This window comes from Malus domestica, chromosome 16 (genome assembly GCF_042453785.1).
Source record: "Malus domestica chromosome 16, GDT2T_hap1".
NCBI lineage: Eukaryota > Viridiplantae > Streptophyta > Magnoliopsida > Rosales > Rosaceae > Malus > Malus domestica.
In genome coordinates, this window is record NC_091676.1 from 40,305,560 (window position 1) to 40,331,887 (window position 26,328).

Genomic DNA, 26,328 nt, shown 5'->3' on the forward strand with positions numbered 1-26,328 from the left:
TTCTGAAAGGAGAAATTGAACCTTGATGAACATGGTTCGTTCTATGATGAGTTCCGCTGATCTACCAGTAACATTCTTGGGATAAGCTCTATATACAGCAGCTTACTTGCTTAATAGAGTACATTCCAAGTCAGTTTCACAGACGCCCTATGAGATATGGCATGGAAGAAAGCCAAGTCTTAATCACATTAAGATTTGGGGTTGTGAAGCATATGTCAACAAGCTTGAAGCTACCAAGCTTGAAGCGAGATCAGCTAGGTGCTATTTTGTGGGATATCCTAGAGAAACTATGGGATATGAGTTCTACCATCCTGACGACCAAAAAGTTTTTGTCGCCAGAACTGCTAAGTTTCTAAAGGATGAATTTGTTCTCAAAGGAACTATAAGTAGAACGATGGAAATCAATGAGATTAATGATGAACCACAAACAAGCACTCGACAAGTTGACAACCCTGTTCCTGAACCCCTAGCTCCACGTAGATCTGAAAGGATTAGCAAGCCACCTAAGAGGTATGGCTTAGATAATGACTTTGGGGAATTGCACATTCTAGGTGACAATGACACAAAGGAAGACCCTAGAGACTACACTGAAGCAATGTCCGACATTGATTCAAAGAGATGGCAAGAGGCCATGAAATCCGAGATGTATTCCATGTATCAAAATCAGGTCTGGACTCTTGTAGACCCTCCAGAAGGTATAGTACCTGTTGGAAACAAATGGGTCTTCAAGAGAAAGATATGCGTTGATGGGAACGTGGAGACTTATAAGGCTAGACTAGTAGCCAAGGGTTATAGGCAACGAGAAGGGATTGACTATGAAGAAACCTTCTCTCCTGTAGCCATAATTAAGTCGATTCGGATTTTGCTTGCTATAGTTGTGTACCATGATTATGAGATATGGCAAATGGACGTGAAGACGGCCTTTCTGAACGGCTACCTAGAAGAAAAGCTTTATATGACTCAACCCGAAGGTTTCGTGTCCAAGTCTGAAAAGACTAAGGTATGCAAGCTTCAAAAGGTCCATTTATGGACTTAAGCAAGCCTCCAGGAGCTGGAACATTCGTTTTGATACTGAAATCAAATCGTTTGGTTTTACTCAAAATGAAGACGACAACTGTGTTTATCAAAAGGTCGTTGGGGATGCAGTTGTATTCCTAGTGTTGTATGTAGATGACATATTACTATTCGGCAATGACGCTGCAGTACTTTCTTCTGTAAAAGTGTGGTTGTCCAAAACCTTCCACATGAAAGATTTGGGAGATGCATCTTATGTACTTGGGATAAAGCTCTATCGTGATAGATCCAGAAAATTAATTGGATTATCCCAATCTATGTACATAAATAAGGTGCTAAGTAGGTTCCAGATGGAACAATCTAAGAAAGGTCTTCTTCCTGTAAGACATGGAATTCACCTTTCTAAGTCCATGGGACCTAAAACTCCTGAAGAGATACAACAGATGAGTGCTATTCCTTATGCTTCCGCCATAGGAAGTCTCATGTATGCCATGATATGCACAAGGCCTGATATCGCGTATGCTGTGAGCATTACTAGTCGATATCAATTTAACCCAGGATCAGAACACTGGGCAGTTGTCAAGACGGTCCTTAAGTACTTAAGAAGAACTAAGGACATGTTCCTCGTTTATGAAGGAGCAATAGAGTTGCGAGTGGAAGCCTATACAGACGCAGATTTCCAATCTAACGTCGATGATAGAAGTTCCAACTCCGGATATGTATTCACTCTAAATGGTGGGGCTGTCAGCTGGAAAAGAAAGAAACAAGATGTAATTGCTGATTCCACGACAGAGACTGAATATGTCGCTGCAGCTGAAGCCGGCAAAGAAGCGTTCTGGATGAAGAAGTTCATTACTGAACTTGGAGCGGTTCCAACCATTACATCACCAGTAACTTTGTACTGTGATAATAGTGGGGCGATAGCTCAAGCCAAGGAACCCAGGGCTCATCAAAAGAACAAGCATTTTGACAGGTGCTTTAATATCATTAGAAGATATGCTGCCGAAGGGAAAGTCAACATCCTCAAGGTTGCCTCAGCCGATAACGTAGCAGATCCACTGACAAAGCCAATGTCTTAAATCCAACTTGACCGCCATATGGAAAAGATGGGTATTAGATACATGGGAAGGTGGCTTTGAGTGCAAGTGGGAGATTGTTGGAAGTATGCCCACAAAACCACTCATTTGATGTAATAGCTTTTGGAATACTTATTGTATTAAACTATTATATGTTTAATGAAGGGCAAAGCTTATTGTTAATCACTATTTATTGTATCATGTGTTTAAGCAATAAGGGAATCCAAGGAATGTATTTGATCTAAGAGATTAATGATTTAAGTAAGTTAGATTAACGAGACCTTTTTCTTATGTTCATTCCTAAAACGTTCCTAGCCATAGGATTGACAATTGGGCATTGACAATCCGCTAAGGTTAGTATGTGTTATGTCAACTCAAGCGTGAGTATGACTAGTCTCAAGTCATTTAGTGTTGGACACTAAGACAAACACATAGGTGCTTGAAAGAGTGATCGAGTACACTGAACAACGATCAAAAGAGAGTTCGAACATACATGTCATGTAAGAACTCGATAGTTGCAATATGCAAAGTAGTCTTTTGACCTGAGGCATCATAGATGTCTAATGGTTAGGTCCTTGATCTTTGATCATGTCAAAGACATTCCATTGAGAGTGTCCACAACATTGTTGGGGTCAAGCTATCTAATCATGTAGGCATATGAATGCACAACAAGGAATCTCTAACCTTCCATGGTAGAAGGAGAATACTCTAAGATATGATTCGAGAATCTTTGGCCAAAGCATATGAATATGACTTAGGAAGTTTGTTCCAAATCATATTCAATTGAATCATATAGAGAAGTATCACATTGGATAGTAGACATGAAACAAACTATCACTCAAACAATGTGATTAAGAGTATTGTATTAGAGAAGGACCGTATTGCGTTGTAGTTGTAACTGGATAGGTTCTCCAACCACATCGATCGTTAAGAGTAACAATCGCCCACTGCCTCGCTAATTGGAACCTAATGGATCGTACACCGAGTAAGGATGAAAGTGAAGAAATATAAATGAAAATGGATATGCAATTAAATGGTTTAATTGAAAAATGGTCAAGATTAATTAATTAGTTAATTAATTTTACGAAAGGTTCGTATTGGGCTTTCAAGTTGGTTTTGGGTTTCGGGGCCCAAAAGTGTTTTGGTGCACAAGGCTCATTATGTTTAAGTTGTATGACAACTAAAACAAAATGGGCAATAAGCCCAATCACTTAAAAGAGGCCGGCCATAATGAGGGGAGTGTGAAGTTTTGCTTAATTGCAAGTTTGCCACTCACCTAAGAAAAGAGATATAAAAGCATCTTTATAGCCTTTTCTCATTAGGATTTCTTGAGACAAAAGATGAGAAACACTTTCTCTCTTTTTCTCCAATAGAGGCCGGCCACTTAGAGAGGAGATAGCTAGCAATCTTTTCTTCTCTAAGTCATCCATTTCATCTTCACACCTCATCCTTGGTGTGGAGACTTAGAGACACCAAATCTTTGGTGTTTTGGAGATCCTTTCCTCACATCCTCAAGGAGCAAAGGAGCATCAAAAGGAAGAAAATCACAAGGAAGATCCAAGGAGATAGGAGGTGACTTGAAGGCCCTCCACTTGGGTGAATCCCTTGTGCAAACAAGGATGAGCTTCAAGGGTAATAAATCTCTAAATCCTTCATTCTCTTTAATGTTGTTAAAGAGTCTCATGGTTCACCATTCACTAGGCTTTGAAAGTCATGGGTTTTAGAATTGTTTTTGAATGCATGCCTACTTTAATGTGTTAATAGTTTGCATATGTGTTCAAATATTCTCACATGTTCTTAGCTAGGACAAAATTTTTCCTTCAGGCGTGGGAAATGACGAAATTTGAGGCTGATAAGGCTAGAGATGAGGCAAAAGCTGCAGCTGTTGAGGGAGCATTTCAAGCTAATGAGAGGGAAAGAGAACTACATAGGCAAGAAAGGGAACATGTTAGAGAAGAAAGAATGGCTCAACAAGTTCGTGAAAATTATGAACACGCCTTTAGAAGGGAAGTCTCCAAATTCTAAATATTTTTGGAAGTCGGAGAATGCGAAAGTGGTGCGAAAGAGGCGTGCAAGAGAAGCGAGAGCAAGATGAGATGGTCCTAGCACGACAAGAGAAGATCATCCTAGCACCACAAATTGGTTAAGTGATGATTAATAGAGTACTTTTTGTAATCAGAGCCCATAATTTTCCAATCATTTTGGGTTGTAATTTATTATTTATTGAATAGAGTACTTTATGTTGTTTCTAATTTATTGAATTTAGTACTTTATTTAAAGTGATGATAAATAGAGTACTTTTTGGTAATTTATTTCAAATGACATAAACACACCAAATAAAATTACATAAACATACCAAATAATAAAAAACTCACTAAATGAACTAAAAAAAACACACCAAATAAAAACAAACACACTAAATGAACTTAAGTACCTTGAGCTTGTTTCAATTCCCACTGGTACTCTATCAAATCAATTTGCCTGGCATTGTGCATATATGACCTTTGAAGTGCAGTATATCATTGAACGATCAATTCATTGTAACATCTATCCCTTTCTAATGGCTCATGTTGCACGAGTTCGTTGGTGGCATCATGAGCACAATATATACGTGTTCTTGAATTGTTCATTGTGCATGGCTCATATTCATTAACGGCATCATAATCGCACTCATCTTCCACAATCATGTTGTCAAGAACGATGCACGTCATCATGAAGGATCGAAGTGACTCTACATCAAACATTCTCGCAGCACCCTTGACAATTGCCCAGCGAGCTTGAAGGATACCAAAACAACGCTCCACATCCTTCCTACACCCTTCTTGACAGCTTGCAAAGTGTTTTTCCTTTGCACTTCGCGGACGTGGTATTGTTTTGACAAATGATGATCACCTTGGGTAAATGCCGTCCGCTAGGTAGTATGGCCCGTCGTATATATGTCCATTGATGTAGTACATGATTTTTGGTGCCTTTCCTTGCAGGACATCATTGAACACTAAGGATTGGGTAAGGACGTTTAGGTCATTTTGAGCTCCCGGAACCCCGAAAAATACGTGCCAAATCCATGTATCAAAAGATGCCACCGCCTCCAAAATGATACTTTTTGCTCATTTTCAGTCCCCATAAGCACATTGCCATGCACTTGGACAATTTTTCCACATCTAGTGCATACAATCGATGCTTCCAATCATCCTAGGAAAACCTCGCATCTCGGCCTTCTTCAGAAGCCTTTGCAAGTCCATGTTAGTAGGTTTTCGAAGGTACTCTACAGTGTAGATAGATTTGATTGCTTCGCAAAACCTCATCAGGGACTCAAGAATGGTTGATTGCCCCATCCTCGCTATCTTATCCACTTGGTCTGCAGATGTTCCATACGCAAGCATCCGCATCGCAGTAGTAAATTTTTGCTCAGGAAGGAGACCCATAACACCAAAAGCATCATTCTTTTCCACAAAGTAAGAATCATGGTTGCAAACAACAATCATGATTTTGTTGAACAAATGTTGTTTCATTCTAAAACGACGTCTGAAGTACGTATCAGGGAATGCATTTTTATGAAAAAAATAATCATCCAAGAGCTCCACACCTTGTCATTGCCTGTTTCTATCAAGGTTTCCAGAACGGCTGGGTTTGGAGATCAGAGCCACAGCTTGGATGACTCGACAGGAATGTGAGGCTCTAGCCATTCTTGCTTCGTCATCCCTCTTTCTACGCTCTTCATCCTCTTCCATCTCATTTTGGGCCACCTGGAGATTGAACATTCCTTCTGATTGGTTAAACAATTCTTCCTCTTGCTGATCGATTTCCCACATCATCCTTGAAGAATAAGACATTGTAGGAAGGAAGCAGAAACTATGCATAATGATACATATTTTGATTTTGGTGAAGAAGGAAGCAGAAACTATGAATAATGATAAAGATCTTGAGAAAATTGGTGTGAGATTTCAAAGGATGGATGATGGATTATATGGAGGATTTAGAAAGGATTAGGTTGTATATAGTGTCACGTGGCATGCCGTCATTCGTTAAAAATCTGATCGAAATCTATTCTCAAAGATTCTGAAAAGGTAATGACACATGGCACGACGACATTGTATAAAAATCTTATCGAAATCCATTACCAATAATTATCTTTTCGAATAATGACTCGTGGCACAATGAGAACGATTTAAAATCTAATCGAAATCTATCCTCAAGGATTTTGAAAAGGTAATGACACGTGGCACAACGGCATTGGATAAAAATCTTATCGAAATCCATCACCAATAATTGTCTTTTCGAATAATGACACGTGACGCAACGAGAACGATTAAAAATTTTATCCGAAATTACAAATAAAATTATTTTGTATTATTAAAAAAAAACTAATATTTTATTGTTTATTGCCAGGGCTATTCAAGTGCAACGGTGGAGATGCAAAAAACAATTACTGTTCACTAAAGGCAATTATTGTTTACTGGGTGGATAAAATAGTGAATAGTCTGGGAGGGGGTTCCCACGGTGGAGTTGCTCTTAATTCCTATCTTTCAAAATTAATCAATCAATGAATTCAATCAAAAGCTTACGCGACAATGCATTGATGCTTACGCTATATGCCGTCTATAATTTCTACCATAGAAACATTGGGCTTTGGACAAGAAAAAACACAAATCAAATCCCGATAGTAACATGATACATAAATATGCGGCCACATATGTTCAACAAAGTAAAAACTAATGAAATCGGCTTGCTGGCTGTAAACAAAGGCTACTTACAAAATATGATACTCCAAAGTAATGTATTATGCAAATAGCTCAAGAGATTTGTACATACAATATCTGAGGTGGGATTTTCATTAGCAGCAACAGCACCTTAATAAACCCCGAAGCTTTTAAGTATTGAGCCATCAAAGAAACCAAGAAATCCCCGACTCTCAAGTATATAGTCTCAGGCGTGTTGATATGGGTTCCCGACACAAAGGGCACGATACAAGACTAAGCCCGCAATCCTTGCATGTCTTAAACCAACAAAAGGAAAAGACAAAAAAGTACACAATAAATAATTGCTGGTAACGTTCACTTTAATAATATACAACTATACATCACTACACATTAAGCACAAATAAAAACTCCATCACTAAATTCAAAATGCTTCCATAGCAACACTTACCGTATGACCACATCCGAAAGCCATATCCTTTGGATTTGTCAGGCAAATGGGACAGACCTTAAGCATGAACACGTTTCAAACTATAAGGTCACTTGAACCAACGTTTGGGGCTAGAAATAGTAGTAGAAACATGAGGGAAAGGAGAAAGAAATACCGGTTCCTCGGGAGCTGTAGGAGCTGTTGGCTTGACTTTCTGAATGTTCACCATGCGTGGGATTGAATTAACTGCAATATCATGATTCATCACCTCACATGGAGGTGGAAGTGGCCTTGTACGAGGACCACCTACAGGTTCAGGACTGCTTTAAGTAGAAAGAGTCAAACATCTGCAAATCCATGAACTGAAATCACGCATTTCCTAGAAGCTTACACCCAAGTCCATACCTGACTAAATGAAGCCTTTGGGTGGCTCTGTATTGAAATGGAATTTCCATGAGGGCAGCAAGTGCAAACGCTGCTTCCTTCTTTGATGCATTTGTGTTGTCTGACATGATTTTGGTGAAGTTGACAAACTGTAGGAGGAAAACATGTAAGGAGGTTGACACAATGTACCATCCGCTCTCCAAATAAGACCACTCAATCGATCTCATCCACTTCAAAATTGGTAATAAGAAGGTTTGCTTGACTTACTATGTATTTAGCAGAACAATAAATTTCCGGTGTCTGGTTTCCCTCAGTGAACTTTCAATTTATTTTGGTATTGCAGAATCCAATACTACTGGGGTACAGTCGCAATACCTTTTTATTTTTTATTTTTGAAGAAGAAAATACAGTTACAATATGTACTTTTACTAGTAACACTTTAATTATCAACTTCAACGGAATCTTTAAGGAATTCGATTTTATGGAAGTAAAAGGACAAAAAAAAGCAAGTTGATATATCAACTAACTACTAAATATCAAAACAAAAATACCTGATTTGAAATATTTATTTAACCCCATGTCCTATGATTAATAACCATGTTTAAAAGATTACCCACTTCAATATGTCCATGTTTTCAAGATTAGCCACTTCAATATGTCCTTGTATCACAGCAAATTTCATGCCTTTATCCATGCTTCATAGACGAAATCGCGCTAAAGCTAGGGCGTCACCCGTAAGTGGTGCGCTGTGTGGCCCGAGCACAGTGATAAGTAAGCAAGGGTCACTGTATCTCCATAGGCACCCGGATGCAGTGTTAAATGAGCAAGGGGGCCATAGAAACTTCTTTTCGAACGACTCCACTCAAAGTTGTTTGGGAGCATATGCACCTATCAACTTTACACGGGACACACAAAAGAAGTACTTTGATTCCATTGGACGGGGGAGGGTGAAGAAGCTAGGACAGAAGGGTAGAGTTCAGGAGAGTAGAATGCGTTTAGGAACGTGGAATATAGGAACCTTAACGGGAAAATCTAAGGAAGTAGTGGAAGTTATGGTGAGGAGAATGATAAATATTATGTGTCTACAAGAAACTAAGTGGGTTGGTCTTAAGGCAAAGGATCTAGAAAACTCAGGGTTTAAACTTTGGTACTCGGGCACAAATAGAACGAGAAACGGTGTTGGCATCATCGTGGACAAGACCTTGACACAAGATGTTGTAGATGTCAAGAGGGTAGGAGATAGAATCATGGCAATCAAGATTGTAATAGGACAAGAACTTATCAATGTGATTAGTGCGTACGCACCTCAAGTAGGGTTGGATATGAGTTCGAAAGAGAAATTTTGGGAAGACCTTGGAGACTTGGTGCAAGGAATTGCTCAGACGGAGAAGTTATTTATAGGAGGAGATTTAAATGGACACGTGGGCAGGGAGACAGGCAACTATGGAGGTTTTCATGGTGGCCATGGTTTTGGGGAGAGAAACGAGGATGGGGAAGCTATCTTGGATTTTGCAATGGCATATGATCTCTTCTTAGCCAACACCTTCTTTAAGAAGAGAGAAGAACATGTGATTACCTACAAGAGTGGGTCGTAAAAAACACAAATAGATTTTCTTCTAATGAGGAAAGGGGATCGTATAACTTGTAAGGATTGCAAAGTTATACCAGGAGAGAGCGTGGCTAATCAACATCGCTTGTTGGTGATGGATGTACATTTCAAAAGAGTGAGAAAAAAGAACAAGACTTGGAAGTGCCCAAGGACTAGATGGTGGAATCTAAAAGAAGAAAAACAAGTCATTTTCAAAGAGAAAGTAATCACCCAGTGTGTGGGATAGAGGGGGAAGCTAGCCAAATGTGGAATTCCATGGCTAGTTGTATCCGAAAAGTAGCAAAAGAGGTATTAGGAGAGTCCAAGGGCTTTGCCCCACACCAAAAGGAATCTTGGTGGTGGAATGAGGAGGTACAAACAAAGGTGAAGGCTAAGAAGGAATGTTGTAAAGCCTTATACAAGGATAGGACCGATGAAAATGGTGAAAGGTATAAAAAAGCGAAGCAAGAGGCGAAGAAAGCTGTGAGAGAAGCTAAGTTAGCGGCTTATGACGATATGTATAAGCGACTAGATACCAAAGAAGGAGAGTTGGATATCTATAAACTAGCTAGAGCAAGGGAAAAGAAGACAAGGGACCTAAACCAAGTGAGGTGCATCAAGGATGAGGATGGAAAGGTTCTTGCTACAGAGAACGCGGTTAAAGATAGATGGAGAGGTTATTTTCATAATCTTTTCAATGAAGGACATGAAAGGAGTGCTTCTTTAGGGGAGTTGAGTAACTCAGAAGAGTGTAGAAACTACTCTTTTTATCGTCGAATCCGGAAGGAAGAAGTGGTTGTAGCTTTGAAGAAGATGAAGCATAGAAAAGCAGTAGGCCCAGACGATATACCAATCGAAGTGTGGAAAGTTTTGGGAGAGACAGGTATAACATGGCTCACTGACCTTTTCAATAGGATTTTGAAAACGAAGAAGATGCCAAATGAGTGGCGAACGAGCACTTTGATGCCTATCTACAAGAATAAGGGTGACGTACAAAATTGCATGAACTATAGGGGTATTAAGCTAATGAGTCATACAATGAAGCTCTGGGAGAGAGTCATTGAGCATAGATTGAGGCAAGAGACACGGGTTTCGGACAACCAATTCGGGTTCATGCCAGGGCGCTCAACCATGGAGGCAATCTATCTTTTACGAAGATTGATGGAAAGATATAGAGATGGGAAAAAGGATTTACACATGGTCTTTATAGATTTGGAAAAAGCGTATGATAGGGTCCCAAGAGACATTCTTTAAAGGATTTTAGAGAAGAAAGGAGTACGAGTAGCATATATCCAAGCTATAAAGGATATGTATGAAGGAGCAAAGACTGCCGTAAGAACTCATGAAAGACAAACCGAAAGCTTTCCCATAACTGTAGGATTACATCAAGGCTCATCCTTAAGTCCTTACCTTTTTGCGTTGGTAATGGATGAGTTAACAGGACATATTCAAGATGATATTCCTTGGTGTATGCTTTTCGCAGACGATATAGTGTTGATAGATGAAACTCAGGAAGGGGTAAATGCAAAGCTTAACCTTTAGAGAGAAGTGTTGGAATCTAAAGGTCTTCGCCTAAGCCGATCAAAGACAGAATATATGGAGTGCAAGTTCAGTGCAAATGGAGGCCAAAATGAGTTAGGGGTGAGGATCGAAGATCAAGAAATACCAAAGAGCGATCGTTTTCGTTACCTAGGATCTATCTTGCAAAAGAACGGAGAATTAGATGGAGATCTCAACCATAGAATACAAGCTGGATGAATGAAGTGGAAGAGTGCATCCGGCGTGTTGTGTGACCGCCGTATGCCACTGAAGCTCAAGGGAAATTTTTATAGGACGGCAATAAGGTCGGCGATGCTGTATGGCACAGAATGTTGGGCGGTGAAGCATCAACACGTACACAAAATGGGTGTAGCGGAGATGAGGATGCTTCGTTGGATGTGTGGGCACACAAGAAAGGATAAGATTAGGAATGAGGATATCCGGGGTAAAGTAGGAGTAGCCTAAATTGAAGGAGAGAAAAAATCGGTTACGGTGGTTTGGACATGTGCAAAGAAGGCCTACTGACGCTCCGATTAGAAGATGCGACTATGGGACAGAGGTTCAGGGCCGAAGGGGTAGAGGAAGACCTAGGAAAATTTTGGAAGAGACTCTAAGAAAAGACTTAGAGTACTTGGATCTAACGAAGGACATGACACAGGACCGAGCACAATGGCGTTCAAAGATTCATATAGCCGATCCCACTCAGTGACTTGGATTTTCCAAGCCTCCAACCGAGAAGTTTTCCTCACTCGGGAAATTAAGGGAATACTACCTCAACCTACATGCTCCACTCACAAAGCTTCAACATACAAGCTTCAACAAAAGAAAATTCAGAGAACTTAGCGAATAAGGCTTTGGTGTATTTAACACAATACGTTGAAATGAAGAAAAACTATTTATTGATATCCCCGATAAGTCACAAATATGTACATATACATGAGTCAAAATAAACAAACAAGAGGGAGCCTTCACAAATGTTGCTTAGGAGAAGTCTCAGCAGTTGGTAGAGCCCCAGAAAGAGCAGGCACTGGAGGGGGATCATTTGGAGCCTCAGTACTAGACAGAACCCTAGAAGGAGGAGGCAGCAGAGGTTGATCATTTGGATCTTCATTACGCGGTACAGCCCCAGAAGACGAAGGCAATAAATGCCTTTGGAACAAACCCACAAATCTCTGATGATCAAGTAAAACCTGACCATCAGATTCCTTCATCTGGTCAAGCTTCCTCTTCATGTTTGTAGCATAATCATGTGCGAGCCGGTGCAACTGTTTATTCTCATGCTTGAGCCCTCTAATCTCCTGTTTGAGACTCATCACTTCAGCCGCCAATGATTCAACTTGGCGGGTTCGAGCAAATAGGCGTTGGGCCATGTTAGACACAGAACCTGCACACTGAACACTGAGAGCCAGAGAATCCTTAACAGCCAACTCATCAGACCGTTTGGAAAGTAGTCTGTTATCTTTGGGAGTGAGAAGGTTCCTGGCCACTACCGCAGCGGTCATATCATTCTTCATCACGGAATCCCCAACGGTAAGAGGACCAGTAGGGGAGACGAATGATGGACGCCATATGTTGTCTGGAGAAGGCGTGGCTGCCTCTTCAACAAGGTTCAAGTCAAAACGACGGTCGAAGGGGCTAGACATTTTCAAAGGTGTTGAAGAGAGAAGAGGTCGGACAAATCAAGATCTTAGAAGTGCAAGAATGGAGCTTCTACTGGTGGAGATTCAAGTGTGCTTTGGAACTTAATGCCAGCCTCTATAAAAATCTGCACTCGACAGAGCTTCAGAAATCGAAGAGACACCGCTCTCCGAATCTCGAGAGCCAGACCCCTAGCAGGATTGCTTTCTCAAAAATCGAAAAGGCATCGTTCTCCGAATCTCGAGAGCCAGATCTCTGACAGGATTGCTTGTTCGAAAACCGAAGAGGCACCACTTTCCCAACTTCAAGAGCCGGATCTCCTTGGATAAAGCTTGTCTGTAATCTTTACACGCAACATCAGCTTTCCAGATACCACAGACCACTTTTTCAAAGTGCTCTGACAGAGTTAAAACATGTGAAGCTGGCAGCTCCCACTACCGTGTTATGACCAAGCAGGGTAAAGGAATAGCATTACTACTTGTTGTTAGGGAGACTCCTATATATGTTGACCTCCATCCCCAACAGACAGGCAGACCTGCAAAAATGCTCAACCCTTCCTCATATCTGAGAGGGCACTCCCAAAGAAGCCTTTCGAAATATTCAGCTTTCTTTCCCCCCGATAATACCTCTGCAAACAAGCTATACTAGAGCAAGAATATCTCATATCATCAGGGTTAAAAGCAAGAGTATCCCATATCATGTTTTTTCCCTGTCTTTTCCTTTGGCCTTGTTCTTACCTGCAAGACAAGGAGAAAGAGAGCAATCAGTCAGCACTTGGAATTAAGCTTCCAGTCAGGAACTGACTGCCTGGAACCCCTTACTTGATTACTTACCTGGCATTGCTCTCGAGTACTCATCTTCAACATCTTATGCTTCCAGGGAAGATACCGCATCTGCCTGAGGAACATATAGGGCAAGTGAGAAGGATACAAGGAAGCATGTGGAGACAAGCGTAACAGCACACGTGCCGATACATCCACTACTCTGTCAAAAGCAAAAGTATCCCATATCAGCAGGGTCGAACGTACTATAGATTTGATGGACTTGTTTTGACCCTCAAATTCTTCAGTCGGCCTTATACTCTGGAGGAAACCAGAAAACCCTCCAGCCCAGTTCAAGAATAAGCCTGTGGAAAGTAACTTCTTCAAAAGCAAAAGTATCCCATATCATCTCTTCTCATTTTTCTTCTCTTTATCCTTCATGTTGCCTGCAAGATAGGGAGAATGTGAACAATCAGCCGGAACTCGAAATCAAAGTTCTGATCTGGGACTGATTGCTTGAAGCTCTGATTGCTTACCTTGTCTGTCACCTCTTTCAGCAGATCCCCTAGCTCGGCGACTTGGAGGACTCCTACTACATGGTTTGTATCGCACTTGACCAAGCCTGAAACTACAAGTAAGCTTCAAGTGAAATTGATACATTACCTTGTGCATCTCCACTAGTTAAAGATACCACCCCTGGATGGAGGAAGAGTACTTCCAGAGAAGATGCCACATCTACCTACGAGACAGATAAGGCAAGTCAAGACGATACCACACTCCGGAACTTAGAAGTTTCGTGATTACGAGATCATTCTCCCACAATATTTCCTAATGTCATTTGTACTAAATCATTCACTAGTACTCACTAAAAGAGAGCTTGAACCTATGTACTTGTGTAAACCCTTCACAATTAATGAGAACTCCTCTATTTCGTGGACGTAGCCAATATGGGTGAACCACGTACATCTGGTGTTTGCTTTCCTATCTCTATCCATTTATATACTTATCCACACTAATGACCGGAGCAATCTAGCGACGATCACAAAAAGCGACCGTTTTCGCTACCTAGGATCTATCTTGCAAGAGAACGGAGAATTAGATGGAGATCTCAACCATAGAATACAAGCTGGATGGATGAAGTGTAAGAGTGCATCCGGCGTGTTGTGTGACCGTCGTAGGTCACTGTAGCTCAAGGGAAAATTTTATAGGACGGCAATAAGGCCAGCGATGTTGTATGGCACAGAATGTTGGGCGGTGAAGCATCAACACGTACACAAAATGGGTGTAGCGGAGATAAGGATGCTTTGTGGGATGTGTGGGCACACGAGAAAGGATAAGATTGTGAATGAGGATATCCGAGGTAAAGTAGGAGTAGCCGAAGTTGAAGGAAAGATGAGAGAAAATCGGTTACGGTGGTTTGGATATGTGCAAAGAAGGCCTACTGACGCTCCGATTCGAAGATGTGACTACGGAACAGAGGTTCGGGGCCGAAGGGGTAGAGGAAGACCTAGGAAAACTTTGGAAGAGACCCTAAGAAAAGACTTAAGAGTACTTGGATCTAACAGAGGACATGACACAAAACCGAGCGCAATAGTGTTCTAGGATTCATATAGCCGACCCCACTTAGTGGGAAAAGGCTTTGTTGTTGTTGTTGTTATCCATGCTTCATAGAGCAATCCCGATTAAAAAAAAAAAAAATCATGTTTCATTACTTGTAGACAGAATCCATTTTAAATTATCAACAAATAAGAACACATCTAAGAAGCCACAGGTATGTCAAACATTGATTAAAAAAAAAAAAAACAACCAGTTTAAAACAGAGACGATCAGGGTCCAACCTACGGAAGGGAACCAAAATCCAATTTTGGTGCCGGACGTCATTCAATACCTGGAAGTTGTCAAATGAGCGCTGTGGAATGTAATCATCAAATTGCTGCATTGCATCCCATGGTCCATCCCCAACTCCAACCAAGATAATTGAGAGAGAATATTGACTGTTGAAGGAATCTGGTGGTCAACACTAGAAGAAAAACAGGCGTACTACCCAAGATGAAGAATATGTTTCTTTACCTAGCTGCAACAACGGAATTTATAGTCGCTTGTTCTTGTGGACTGAATCTTCCAGGAGGAGTATCAGGGCTCCTAGTAACCTGTGTCAAAATAGAGGCATTCCAAGACCATAAGTAGAATATAAAATAGAAAAAGCAAATGAACCTACAATATAGAAGAAAAAGAAATGCATCGAACATGTTTCATCAACCTGTCCATCTGCAATAATGACAAGAACGTGGTATTGCCCATTGCTTTTTTCAACAATGTCAATTGCCGCATCAATTATGGGGGCAAATGAGGTCGGACCTGGGAATAAGTAAACAAAAATAACACATCCAGTGTATGCACCACATTGGAATAAGAATAGTTGAGCCTAAGGTGACTATAGGTATTGATATAAACAGACAATCATGATCAGGTATATGGACTCAAGCTGGCTTACTATCGTACTCAAGTAAAGCTAAAACAAGTGTGACAGTAATTATCTTGTACCAAAAGGATCCACTAAAAAGCTAAAGGACAGCATAGACAGAATTATTTAACAAACTTGAAGCTTAAATGACATCACAAACTAAGAAATATGGCATGACTCAAGAGAGTAATATAATCAGTGAACTAACACAATATCAACCTCATTCGCAGCTGTTAAAGGAGATAATCACATATGGTGAGCTACAATACAACAATGGTTAAAGATCTGAACATAGCTAGATAAACAGATAATTGAGCATGCCATGACGTTGTTAGGATCATTCTAACAAGAACTTGAAAAAATTTCAAAATACTCAAAACACTTGGCATAGTTTGAACTATAGTTAGCTAGATCTTGGCATATTCCCGGCCCCTTTTTTAATCAGTGCAAAGGAGTTGTGCACCTTTAAATTCAATCTAACAAACAACCGATCCATAATCCACTTTTTTGTTGTTGGCTAAGCAAAATTACGATGTAAGTCAGTCAACCTAATAAATGAAAATCATTATTCGTAATTAAAACTAAGGAAGAATAAATAAAAGGCAATGGTCAATAGCCTGCAACTTTTTGCACCTTTGTGACAGTAAAGGCCACTTTAGCAGCAGTGAACGTAACCTCCCCCCATGTATGAGCTGGAGGGTGAGCTTGTTGGCAGGAGTAGTATAGTTGACTAACATTTTAGTAAAGTTGTCAAAGTATTGGCAAGTTCCTGTGATTGCTTGAACTACTAATTCAATTTCTTACCCTACCTTGGGAAATGAATAAAGCATTAGATGATTTCTCCAGATTTTCTACAGAGGTCAAGATCCAGAATCAATTGGATTCATGAGAGCGAGAGAGAGAGGGGGAGAGAATTTTAGCTAATGAAACTCTACGAGACAGACCCCAAAATAAAAACAAAACCATACACACAATAAAGGAATTTAAATTATGCTAACTTGCAGAAGGAAATAGCATAAACAATAAGGAAATTTTGAAGAACCTGACAACTTCAAAAAGGGAACAATCTCCCTATATCGTGCAAGAGCTTCCTCGAAACCATGACAATATCGGCCCTCAGGATAGAAACTGAACACGCATTGATCATGCGTTGATGCTACACAAGAAGGTAATATCAGACAATTTTCACAAGGTACTTTCAACCAAAGTAGAGTTGTGGTTCAAAACTAACCTTCGCCGAATCCAAAACAAGGTATTAGATTATCTTCATCAAATGGAGATAATATACGGCCAATTATTGAGATCGCATGCTCGTAAGGATTAGATGTGCTACCAATTGCATGACGGCTTTTCCTATGGAATGAATATCTTCCTGCAAATCATCGAAAGGTAACTTTTATCTCCATCCAGAACTCATGTGAAGAAGCTGATCTAATAGGAAAATTACCTGTCCATTCATTGCTCTTTGTGAAGTCGACACCAAGTATTAAATTTGATGATTCAAGGCCAGCTTCTCTCAATGCCGAAATAACCTGGGAATATATAAATGCTTCAGGTTACTAAACATGATTGCTGACAGATAGTGAAAAATTATTTGACCTTAATGGCACTTGCAAAAGGCAGTTAAGATACGACGGCCATACATCTTTTGCAGTTTAAATGTCATCTGTACAATTTTGTTGAAACTGGCATATCATAAATGTTCTTTCATCCTTCTTACCATAGTAAAAAGTGAAAAAGAAGCTTATACTGGTCCGACAAAACTGATATGTAAACACTTTAAATGGAAAAGTGAAAAAGAAGCTTGTACTGGTCCGATAAAAGAATTCTTGGGATGCTAATCTTGTAAAAAAAAGAGTCAAGGGTTAAACCTGATCCAAAGAGTTAAAGTTATCGGGTATGTGTGTGGATTGTCGCTTTGGTGGATGATTAGAACCCATTGAAGTCCCTGCATAGGAAGGTGGTTCATGCACAAAGCCGTCCTGAGAAGCATCATCATATGTTGATTCCCCATTCCCCATTTCCCTGTTTCAAAAAATGAAACAGAAAAAAAGAGAAGAGTATTAGAATCAGTGTATGGGCGACTCCTGAGACTGAACTCCAGAATCCAGATCAATTTCTTAGTTGATGGAATACAAAAAACAATAAATTCTTAGTATACCAACTAATTAAGAATAATCAAAATTTGTCCTAAATCAATACACACATAGATGCTAATAAGAAAGGCGCAATTGCTCATCCCCAAATATTATTATTGTTGTTGTTAACAACCAAATTAAAAACACAAAAAAACAATCGGTCGGACACAGAGAAAGAGAAACCTGTTTGCTTGCTGCTCTTAATTCAGTTTTTGTGTCTAAATAAAATAATAATGAACATTAGGGAGCGTTCTTCCCCTGTACTAGTTAGAGAGAGAAAAAGGGAGAGCGCTGACGTTGTTTATTCTATTTAAAGGGCAAAAAAAGAAAAATATCAATCGTCTCCCTCTTCTCTCTGGCTTTAACCGTGAGAGCCGTTGTTGTTTACCCTTTGTCTCCTTCTTTGTCTCCCTCGTTAAATGGACAGGACCCTCAATAGTTCTCACGGGCAGCTTAGCATCATGAAGGTTCAAGCAGACAACGACAGCTCAAACTCTCCTGTTCGTGACATGTAAAAGTCAAAGATAATAAAAATTACTAAATCCTATCTTTAATACATTCTCAATTGAAAATCAACTCAATCGAGTAATAAATCCCTATCACAATCAATTAGAGCACTTCCAGCGTTGGCTGGAGCTCGGGGGACAAGCCAACAAACAGGGCCCGAGAGCCCGGCCTATTGACTCCAACGTGTGGGAGCCCGAGGGATTGGACATGCTCAAGCACCAGGCATGTCATTAATTGCCAGCCCGTGAGCCCGAAGGCTATCTGACGCAAGGCTGACGTCAGCCCCTTTTTTAATTTTTTTTTGTTAGGCTCGTGCACTGCACCCGCCTGTGGGGGCGCGTCACCCGACATGTTTTCAATGAATGAGGCCCGCAGCGCAGTTTCAAATTGTTACCGTTGGATCTCAACGGCAAGAAAATGTGGACCGTCAAATTTGCAACGATAAAAAAAAATCTTATTTAATATCAACGGTTGATCTCAGATCAACGGTTGATATTGTTGATGCACAAAATCAGCGAGGACTTTGGTACAACAGAAAGTGTTAAGTTTGTGACCTTTGCTAGATTGCTCCGGTCACTAGTGTGGATAAGTATGTAAGTGGATAGAGATAGGGAAGCAAACACAAGATGTACGTGGTTCACTCAGATTGGCTACGTCCACAAATTAGAGGAGTTCTCATTAATTGTGAAGGGTTTACACAAGTACATAGGTTCAAGCTCTCATTTAGTGAGTACTAGTGAATGATTTAGTACAAATAGCATTAGGAAATATTGTAAGAGAATGATCTCTATTTATAGAAGAGAATTTCTAGTTTCATTCTGACATTGACATGTGTCGTGTTGTGATTGGCTTCTGATGTTGACACGTGTCGCGCTATGATTGGTTTCTGATATCGACACGTGTCGCGCTGTGATTGGCCTCCTGGTTGGAGGTAAACTCTTTTGGGTCCTTGACGGTATAACGTTGACCGGTGCTCAGTAGTTTCGGGATTGGTCAAGTATGGTACAAACAATGCTCCCCTAAGTTCCTGAGTGAGGGAAGCTCCTCGGTTGGGGACTTGCAAGATCCAAGCCATTGAGTAATCACGAAACTTCTAAGTACCGAAGTGTGGTATCATTTTCACTTGCCTTATCTATCTCATACGTAGATGTGGCATCTTCTCTGGAAGTATTTTTCCTCCATCTAGGGGTGGTATCTTTAACCGATGAAGATGCACAAGGTAATGTATCAATTTCCCTTGAAGCTTACTTGTAGTTTCGGGCTTGGTTAAGTGCGATACAAAACCCTATAGTATGAGTCCCCCAAGTCGCCGAGCTAGGAGATTTGCTGAAAGAGGTAACAGACAAGGTAAGCAATCAGACTTCCAAGCAAGCAACATGGATCGAAGGTTCGACTTCGGCTTCTGGTTGATTGTTTCTCCTTCTCCTTGTGTCGTAAACAGCAACAAGGATAAGGAGAAGCAAATGGAGAAGAGATGATATGAGATACTTTTGCTTTTGAAGAAGTAACTTTCCACAGGCTTATTCTTGAACTGGGCTGGAGGGTTTTCTGGTTTCCTCTGGAGTATAAGGCCGACTCAAGAATTTGAGGGTCAAAACAAGTCCATCAAATCAAAAGTGCGTTCGACCTTGATGATATGGGATACTTTTACTGTTGACGAAGTAATAGATGAACGACACGTGTTTCGTTGCGCTTATCTCCACATGCTTCCTTGTATCCTTCTCACTTGCCTTATCTGTTCCTCAGGCAGATGTGGTATCTTTTCTGGAAGCATAAGATGTTGCAGATGAGTACTCGAGAGCAATGCCAGGTAAGTAATCAGGCAAGGGGTTCCAGGCAGTCAGTTCCTGACTGGAAGCTTAATTCCAAGTGCTGATTGATTGCTCTCTTTCTCCTTGTCTTGCAGGTAAGAACAAGGGCAAAGGAAAAGACAGGGAAAAAGCATGATATGGGATACTCTTGCTTTTGACCCTGATGATATGAGATACTCTTGCTCTGGTGTGGCTGGTTTGCATAGGTATTATTGGGGGGGAAGAAAGCTGAGTATTTCGAAAGGCTTCGTTGGGAGTGCCCTCTCAGATATGAGGAAGGGTTGAGCATTTTTGCAGGTCTGCCTGTCCGTGGAGGATGGATGTCGACACATATAGGAGTCTCCCTAACAACAAGTAGTAATGCTATTCCTTTACCCTTTTTGGTTGTAGCAATGTAGTGGGAGTTGCAAGCTTCACGTGTTTTAACTTTGTCAGAGCACTTTGAATAAGTGGTATGTGGTATCTGGAAAGCTGATGTTGCGTGTGAAGATTGCAGACAAGTTTTATCCAAGGAAATCTGACTGTCGAAGTTCAGAGAGCCATGCCTCTTCGGTTTTCGAACAAGCAATCCTGTCAGGGATCTAGCTCTCGAGATTCAGAGAACGGTGCCTCTTCGATTTTTGAGAAAGCAATCCTGTTGGGAGTCTGGCTCTTGAGATTCGAAAAGCAGTGCCTCCTCGATTTTTGAGAAAGTAATCCTGTTGGGAGTCTGGCTCCCGAGATTTAGAGGGCGGTGCCTCTTTGATTTTTTAGCAAGTAATAATGCTATTCCTTTACCCTTTTTGGTCGTAGCAATGTAGTGGGAGCTGCAAGCTTCACATGTTTTAACTTTGTCAGAGCACTTTGAAAAAGTGGTCTGTGGTATCTGGAAAGCTGATGTTGTGTGTGAAGATTGCAGATAAGCTTTATCCAAGGAAATCTGGCTCTCGAAGTTCGGAGAGCGGTGCCTCTTCGGTTTTCGAACAAGCAATCATGTCGGGGATCTGGCTCTCGAGATTCAGAGAACGGTGCCTCTTCGATTTTTAAGAAAGCAATCCTGTTGGGAGTCTGACTCTTAAGATTCGAAGAGCAGTGTCTCTTCGATTTTTGAGAAAGTAATCATGTTGGGAGTCTGGCTCTCGAGATTCGGAGAGTGGTGCCTCTTCGATTTTTTAGCAAGCAATCTTGTTGGGAGTGTTTTCTCGAATATGAGTAAAGGTTAGGCATTTTTGCTTGTCTTCCTTGCCACGGAGCACGGAGGTTGACACACATTGGGACTTTCTAGTTATTAAGTAGTGGTGTTGTTCCTTTACCCTTGTGGGTAATAGTAGGGTAGCTGGATCTTCAAAATTTATATGTCTAAACTTTGTCAGAGATCTTTGGCAAAGTTATTTGTGGTACCCGAGGAGCTGATGTTGCGTGTGGAAAGTGGTGCCTCTTCGAAATCCGGAGAGTGATGCCTCTTCGATTTTTGAACCAACGGTCCTGTTGCCCTTTCTTTTATAAGGGCACCAATTGTGTGCAAAAAGTACATTCAGAGAGTTATTGCTTGTAGGAATTTTCCCCTTACTTTAGAGATTTATTGCACCTCATTTCTCCTTCATCATTTCTGAGAATGTCTGGCCCATCCGACCGTCGTTTTGACTTGAACTTTGGTGAAGAGGTAGCAATGCCTTCTCAAGACAACATATGGCACCCATCATTCTTATCTCCTACTAGTCCTCTTACCGTTAGGGACTCTGTGATAAAGAACGATATGACCGCTGCGGTGGTGGCCAGGAACCTTCTCACTCCCAAAGATAACAGACTACTTTCCAAACGGTCTGATGAATTGGCTATTAAGGATTCTCTGGCTCTCAGTGTTCAGTGTGCAGGTTCTGTGTCTAATATGGCCCAACGCCTATTTGCTCGAACCCGCCAAGTTGAATCATTGGCGGTTGAAGTGATAAGTCTCAAACAGGAGATCAAAGGGCTCAAGCATGAGAATAAACAGTTGCACATGCTCGCACATGACTATGCTACAAACATGAAGAGGAAGCTCGACCAGCTGCAGGAATCTGATGGTCAGATTTTACTTGATCATCAGAGGTTTGTGGGTTTGTTCCTAAGGCATTTATTGCCTTCGTCTTCTGGGGCTGTACAGCGTAATGAAGCTCCAAATGATCAACTTTCGGTGCCTCCTCCTTCTGGGGTTTTGCCTAGGACTGAGGCTCCGAATAATCACCCTCTGGTGCCTCCTCTTTCTGGGGCTTTGCCGACTGCTAAAACTTCTCCTAAGCAACCTTTATGAAGGCTCCCTCTTGTTTGTAAATTTATATTCATGTATATGTACGTATTTGTAACTTTCCGAAGATATCAATAAACAAGCTTTGTTTCATTTCAACGTATTGTGTTAAATACACCAAGGCCTTCTTCACTAAGTTCTTTGAATTTTTCTTTTTGTTGAAGCTTGTATGTTGAAGCTTTGTGAGTGAAGCATGTAGGTTGAGGTAGTGCTCCCTTAATTTCCCGAGTGAGGAAAACTTCTCGTTTGGAGACTTGAAAAATCCTAGTCACTGAGTGGTCGTGAGACTTCCGAGTATCAAGGTGCAGTAGCATATGGTAGGAGTCCCCCAAGTCTCCAGTCGAGGGAGTTGATGAATGAGGCATTTCCTTTCTAAGTGGTAGCCCAAAACTCCTTCTTCATATATATTTGCTATGAAAGTTGTTAGGCCCAAAGAAGATGAGGCCTAGGCAATTTTTTTTTCGATTTTTTTTCTTTTCGAATTTTTGAATTTTCGATTTTCTGAAGAAAAAAAAAATTAAATATATATATATATATATATATTTTAAAACTTTGTAGGTGAAGCTTTGGTGTTGAACCTTTGTAGGTGAAGCTTTGAGGTTGAAGCTTTGTTGGGCACCATGAATTGATTTTGCTTCACACTATCTTGATCAAGATAGTGTGAAGCTTTTGTAGGTGTAGCTTTTGTGTTGAAGTTTTGTAGGTGAAGCTTTTGTGGATGAAGCTTTTGTGGGTCAAGCTTTTGTCGGTCAAGCTTTTGTAGGTGAAGCTTTTGTGGGTCAAGCTTTTATGGGTCAAGCTTTTGTAGGTGAAGCTTTTGTGGGTCAAACTTTGTAGGTGAAGCTTTTGTGGGTCAAGCTTTTGTGGGTCAAGCTTTGTTGGGCACCATGAATTGATTTTGCTTCACACTATCTTGATCAAGATAGTGTGAAGCTTTTGTAGGTGAAGCTTTTGTGTGGAAGTTTTGTAGGTGAAGCTTTGGAGTTGAAGCTTTTTTTGGGTACCATGAATTGATTTTACTTCACACTATCTTGATCAAGATAGTGTGAAGCTTTTGAGAATTTGTAGTTGTCCTCCATTGATGAAGCTTTGTTGAATTTCCTTTTTTCTTTATTTTTTTTTTTGGGAAACTAGAAATTTGAAAATGTGGGAGAGACAACATATACAAATTTTGCTTCCACACTGTTGAGCAAGAGATTGTGATGCAAGCCACACCTTGTAGTAGTCGAAGGTTTGGACGAACCATATAAATTGAATTTGCTTTGAATAGTCTTGAATTTGATTCGAAGGTTTGAGAATTGTAGTTACCTTCCATTGATGAAGCTTTTGTTGACACCATAAATTGGTTTTGCTTCACACTGTCTTGATCAAAAGCGTGTGAAGCTTTTGAGAATTGTGGTTAAACTCATTTGATGAAGCTTTTGTTGGCACCATAAATTGGTTTTGCTTCACACTGTCTTGATCAAAAGTGTGTGAAACTTTTGAGAATTGTGGTTGCCCTTCATTGATGAAGCTCTTGTTGGCACCATAAATTGGTTTTGCTTCACATTGTCTTGATCAAGAGTTTGTGAAGCTTTTGAGAATTGTGGTTGAACTCCTTTGATGAAGCTCTTGTTGGCACCATAAATTGGTTTTGCTTCACACTGTCTTGATCAAGAGTGTGTGAAGCTTTTGAGAATTGTAGTTGCCCTCCATTGATGAAGCTCTTGTTGTTGGCACAAATTGGTTTTGCTTCACACTGTCTTGATGAATAGTGTGTGAAGCTTTTGAGAATTGTGGTTGCCCTCTATTGATGAAGCTCTTATTGGCACCATAAATTGGTTTTGCTTCACACTGTCTTGATCAAGAGTGTGTGAAGCTTTTGAGAATTGTGGTTGAACTCCTTTGATGAAGGTCTTGTTGGCACCATAAATTGGTTTTGTTTCACACTGTCTTGATTAAGAGTGTGTGAAGCTTTTGAGAATTGTGGTTGAACTCTTTTGATGAAGCTTTTGTTGGCACCATAAATTGGTTTTGCTTCACACTGTCTTGATCAAGAGTGTGTGAAGCTTTTGAGAATTGTGGTTGAACTCCTTTGATGAAGCTCTTGTTGGCACCATAAATTGGTTTTCCTTCACACTGTCTTGATCAAGAGTGTGTGAAGCTTTTGAGAATTATGGTTGCCCTCCATTGATGAAGCTCTTGTTGGCACCATAAATTGGTTTTGTTTCACATTGTCTTGATCAAAAGTGTGTGAAGCTTTTGAGAATTGTGGTTAAACTCATTTGATGAAGCTTTTGTTGGCACCATAAATTGGTTTTGCTTCACCCTGTCTTGATCAAGAGTGTGTGAAGCTTTTGAGAATTGTGGTTGAACTCCTTTGATGAAGCTCTTGTTGGCACCATAAATTGGTTTTACTTCACACTGTTTTGATCAAGAGTGTGTGAAGCTTTTGAGAATTGTGGTTGCCCTCCATTGATGAAGCTCTTGTTGGCACCATAAATTGGTTTTGCTTCACACTGTCTTGATCAAGAGTGTGTGAAGCTTTCTACGAGTTGTAATATTTGCATTGTTACAGAGGGGAAATGTTTGAAGCAGATGCAAGAGGGCTGAATAGATTGATCTTCGTATGCCATGCACTGAAGTTGTTGTTGGTTTGCAATAAGACTTTGTTGGTGACTATAACTCTTGTTGGGCATAAGTGCTCCTCTAGTTGAGTTGTCAAGCTTGAGGGTTTTTGATTACTTGTGAATGCTAGGAGTTCACATGTACAAGTTGTACCACTCGTCTTCTAGTAGGTGGAATGAATGGTGAGTTGCTTTCATCACTTGGTTGGTGGTACGAAGGTGAGTTCATTCTTCCCCTGGTTGGTGGCATGAATGGCAAGTTGCCAAATGATATTAGAGTACGGGTTGTACATTTCATCACCTGGTTGGTGGCATGAAAATGAGTTCTTTCTTCACCTGGTTGGTGGCATGAATGGCAAGTTGCCAAATGATATTAGAGTACGGGTTGTACATTTCATCACCTGGTTGGTGGCATGAAGGAGTGTACGGGTTGTACATTTCATCACCTGGTTGGTGGCATGAATGGCAAGTTGCCAAATGATATTAGAGTACGGGTTGTATATTTCATCACCTGGTTGGTGGCATGAAGGAGAGTACGGGTTGTACATTTCATCACCTGGTTGGTGGCATGAAGATGAGTTTCTTCTTCACCTGGTTGGTGGCATGAGTGGCAAGTTGCCAAATGATATTAGAGTAGGGGTTGTACATGTCATCACCTGGTTGGTGGCATGAAGGAGAGTACGGGTTGTACATTTCATCACCTGGTTGGTGGCATGAAGATGAGTTCCTTCTTCACATTTCATCACCTGGTTGGTGAGAATAAGGGCAAGGTGTCTAGGCACGTTGTAGCAAGTATCGAATGACACAAAATATATTGAACCCTTTCAAAGTACAGTTGGCTTATGTATGAATGTGTTGGAATGTATGATTGAACGAATATACTGTGAAGCTGTTCGTTTATTTGTATAGTCTTGTTGACATATACTTAGGCCTCGTTTGGCAGCTCGGACTGTACTGACTATATCTGTCGAATAGGATAAATAGTCACCGGACAGTACTGACTAAATTAGTCGGGCGTTTGGTGCAGTATCGGATTAATGACCGTATTATTTATACAATGTTTGGTATTATATCAGATAGGAGGAAGACTTAAAATAAAATTAAACTTTAAAAAAAAAAATGAAACCCATATCTCTCCGCCGCACCCCCAAACTCCCTCCCTCTCTCCATTCTTCTTCCCCGACTACAGAACAGAAGAATCCCAAATAATGAAACCCAGATCTCTCCGCCGCACCCCCAAACTCCTTCCCTCTCTCTCTTCTTCTTCTCCTTCCCCGACTGCAAAAGATTCACTGGCTTGAGCTCAGCCTTGGCGTTTGAGAATTTCTGGAAGGGCTCCATTCGGGGTAAAGCCCTGCAATTCTAAGTCCAAATTTCTTGCTACCTTCACAATCTCCTGATTCAAAGTTCCC

At 40.7% G+C, this 26,328-nt stretch overlaps 2 protein-coding genes across 3 annotated transcripts; both read right to left on the minus strand.

Annotated features, from left to right (window-relative positions):
- Window positions 1-5,251: 5,251 nt before the first annotated feature.
- LOC139193166 (uncharacterized) lies at window positions 5,252-5,575 on the minus strand. Its single transcript, XM_070816148.1, has one exon. The coding sequence runs from the start codon at window positions 5,573-5,575 to the stop codon at window positions 5,252-5,254; it is 324 nt and encodes a 107-aa protein (XP_070672249.1).
- Window positions 5,576-6,745: 1,170 nt separating this feature from the next.
- LOC103419915 (E3 ubiquitin-protein ligase RGLG3) lies at window positions 6,746-18,151 on the minus strand. Of its 2 annotated transcripts, none has more exons than XM_070815490.1 (12): window positions 17,913-18,151; window positions 17,463-17,616; window positions 17,039-17,123; window positions 16,823-16,963; window positions 16,634-16,747; window positions 15,388-15,485; window positions 15,198-15,277; window positions 15,016-15,121; window positions 7,623-7,750; window positions 7,393-7,537; window positions 7,239-7,295; window positions 6,746-7,086 (listed from the first exon to the last, which is right to left on the minus strand). In XM_070815490.1, the coding sequence occupies exons 2-12, from the start codon at window positions 17,610-17,612 to the stop codon at window positions 7,003-7,005; spliced, it is 1,188 nt and encodes a 395-aa protein (XP_070671591.1). In that variant the 5' UTR covers window positions 17,613-17,616; window positions 17,913-18,151; the 3' UTR covers window positions 6,746-7,002. The 2 variants fall into 2 exon arrangements, with proteins under 2 accessions (XP_070671591.1, XP_028951944.1); XM_029096111.2 differs by having other exon boundaries at window positions 17,798-17,921.
- Between the last annotated feature and the right edge of the window lie 8,177 nt (window positions 18,152-26,328).

Excerpts from the sequence above, each read along its gene's own strand:
- LOC139193166 (XM_070816148.1), bottom strand. The coding sequence starts at position 5,575 with ATGATTGTTGTTTGCAACCATGATTCTTACTTTGTGGAAAAGAATGAT.
- LOC103419915 (XM_029096111.2), bottom strand. Across the intron at positions 17,124-17,462 it reads ACTTTAACTCTTTGGATCAG|GTTATTTCGGCATTGAGAGA; the intron begins GTTTAACCCTTG and ends ATATATTCCCAG. Across the intron at positions 7,538-7,622 it reads CAAAGGCTTCATTTAGTCAG|TCCTGAACCTGTAGGTGGTC; the intron begins GTATGGACTTGG and ends TACTTAAAGCAG.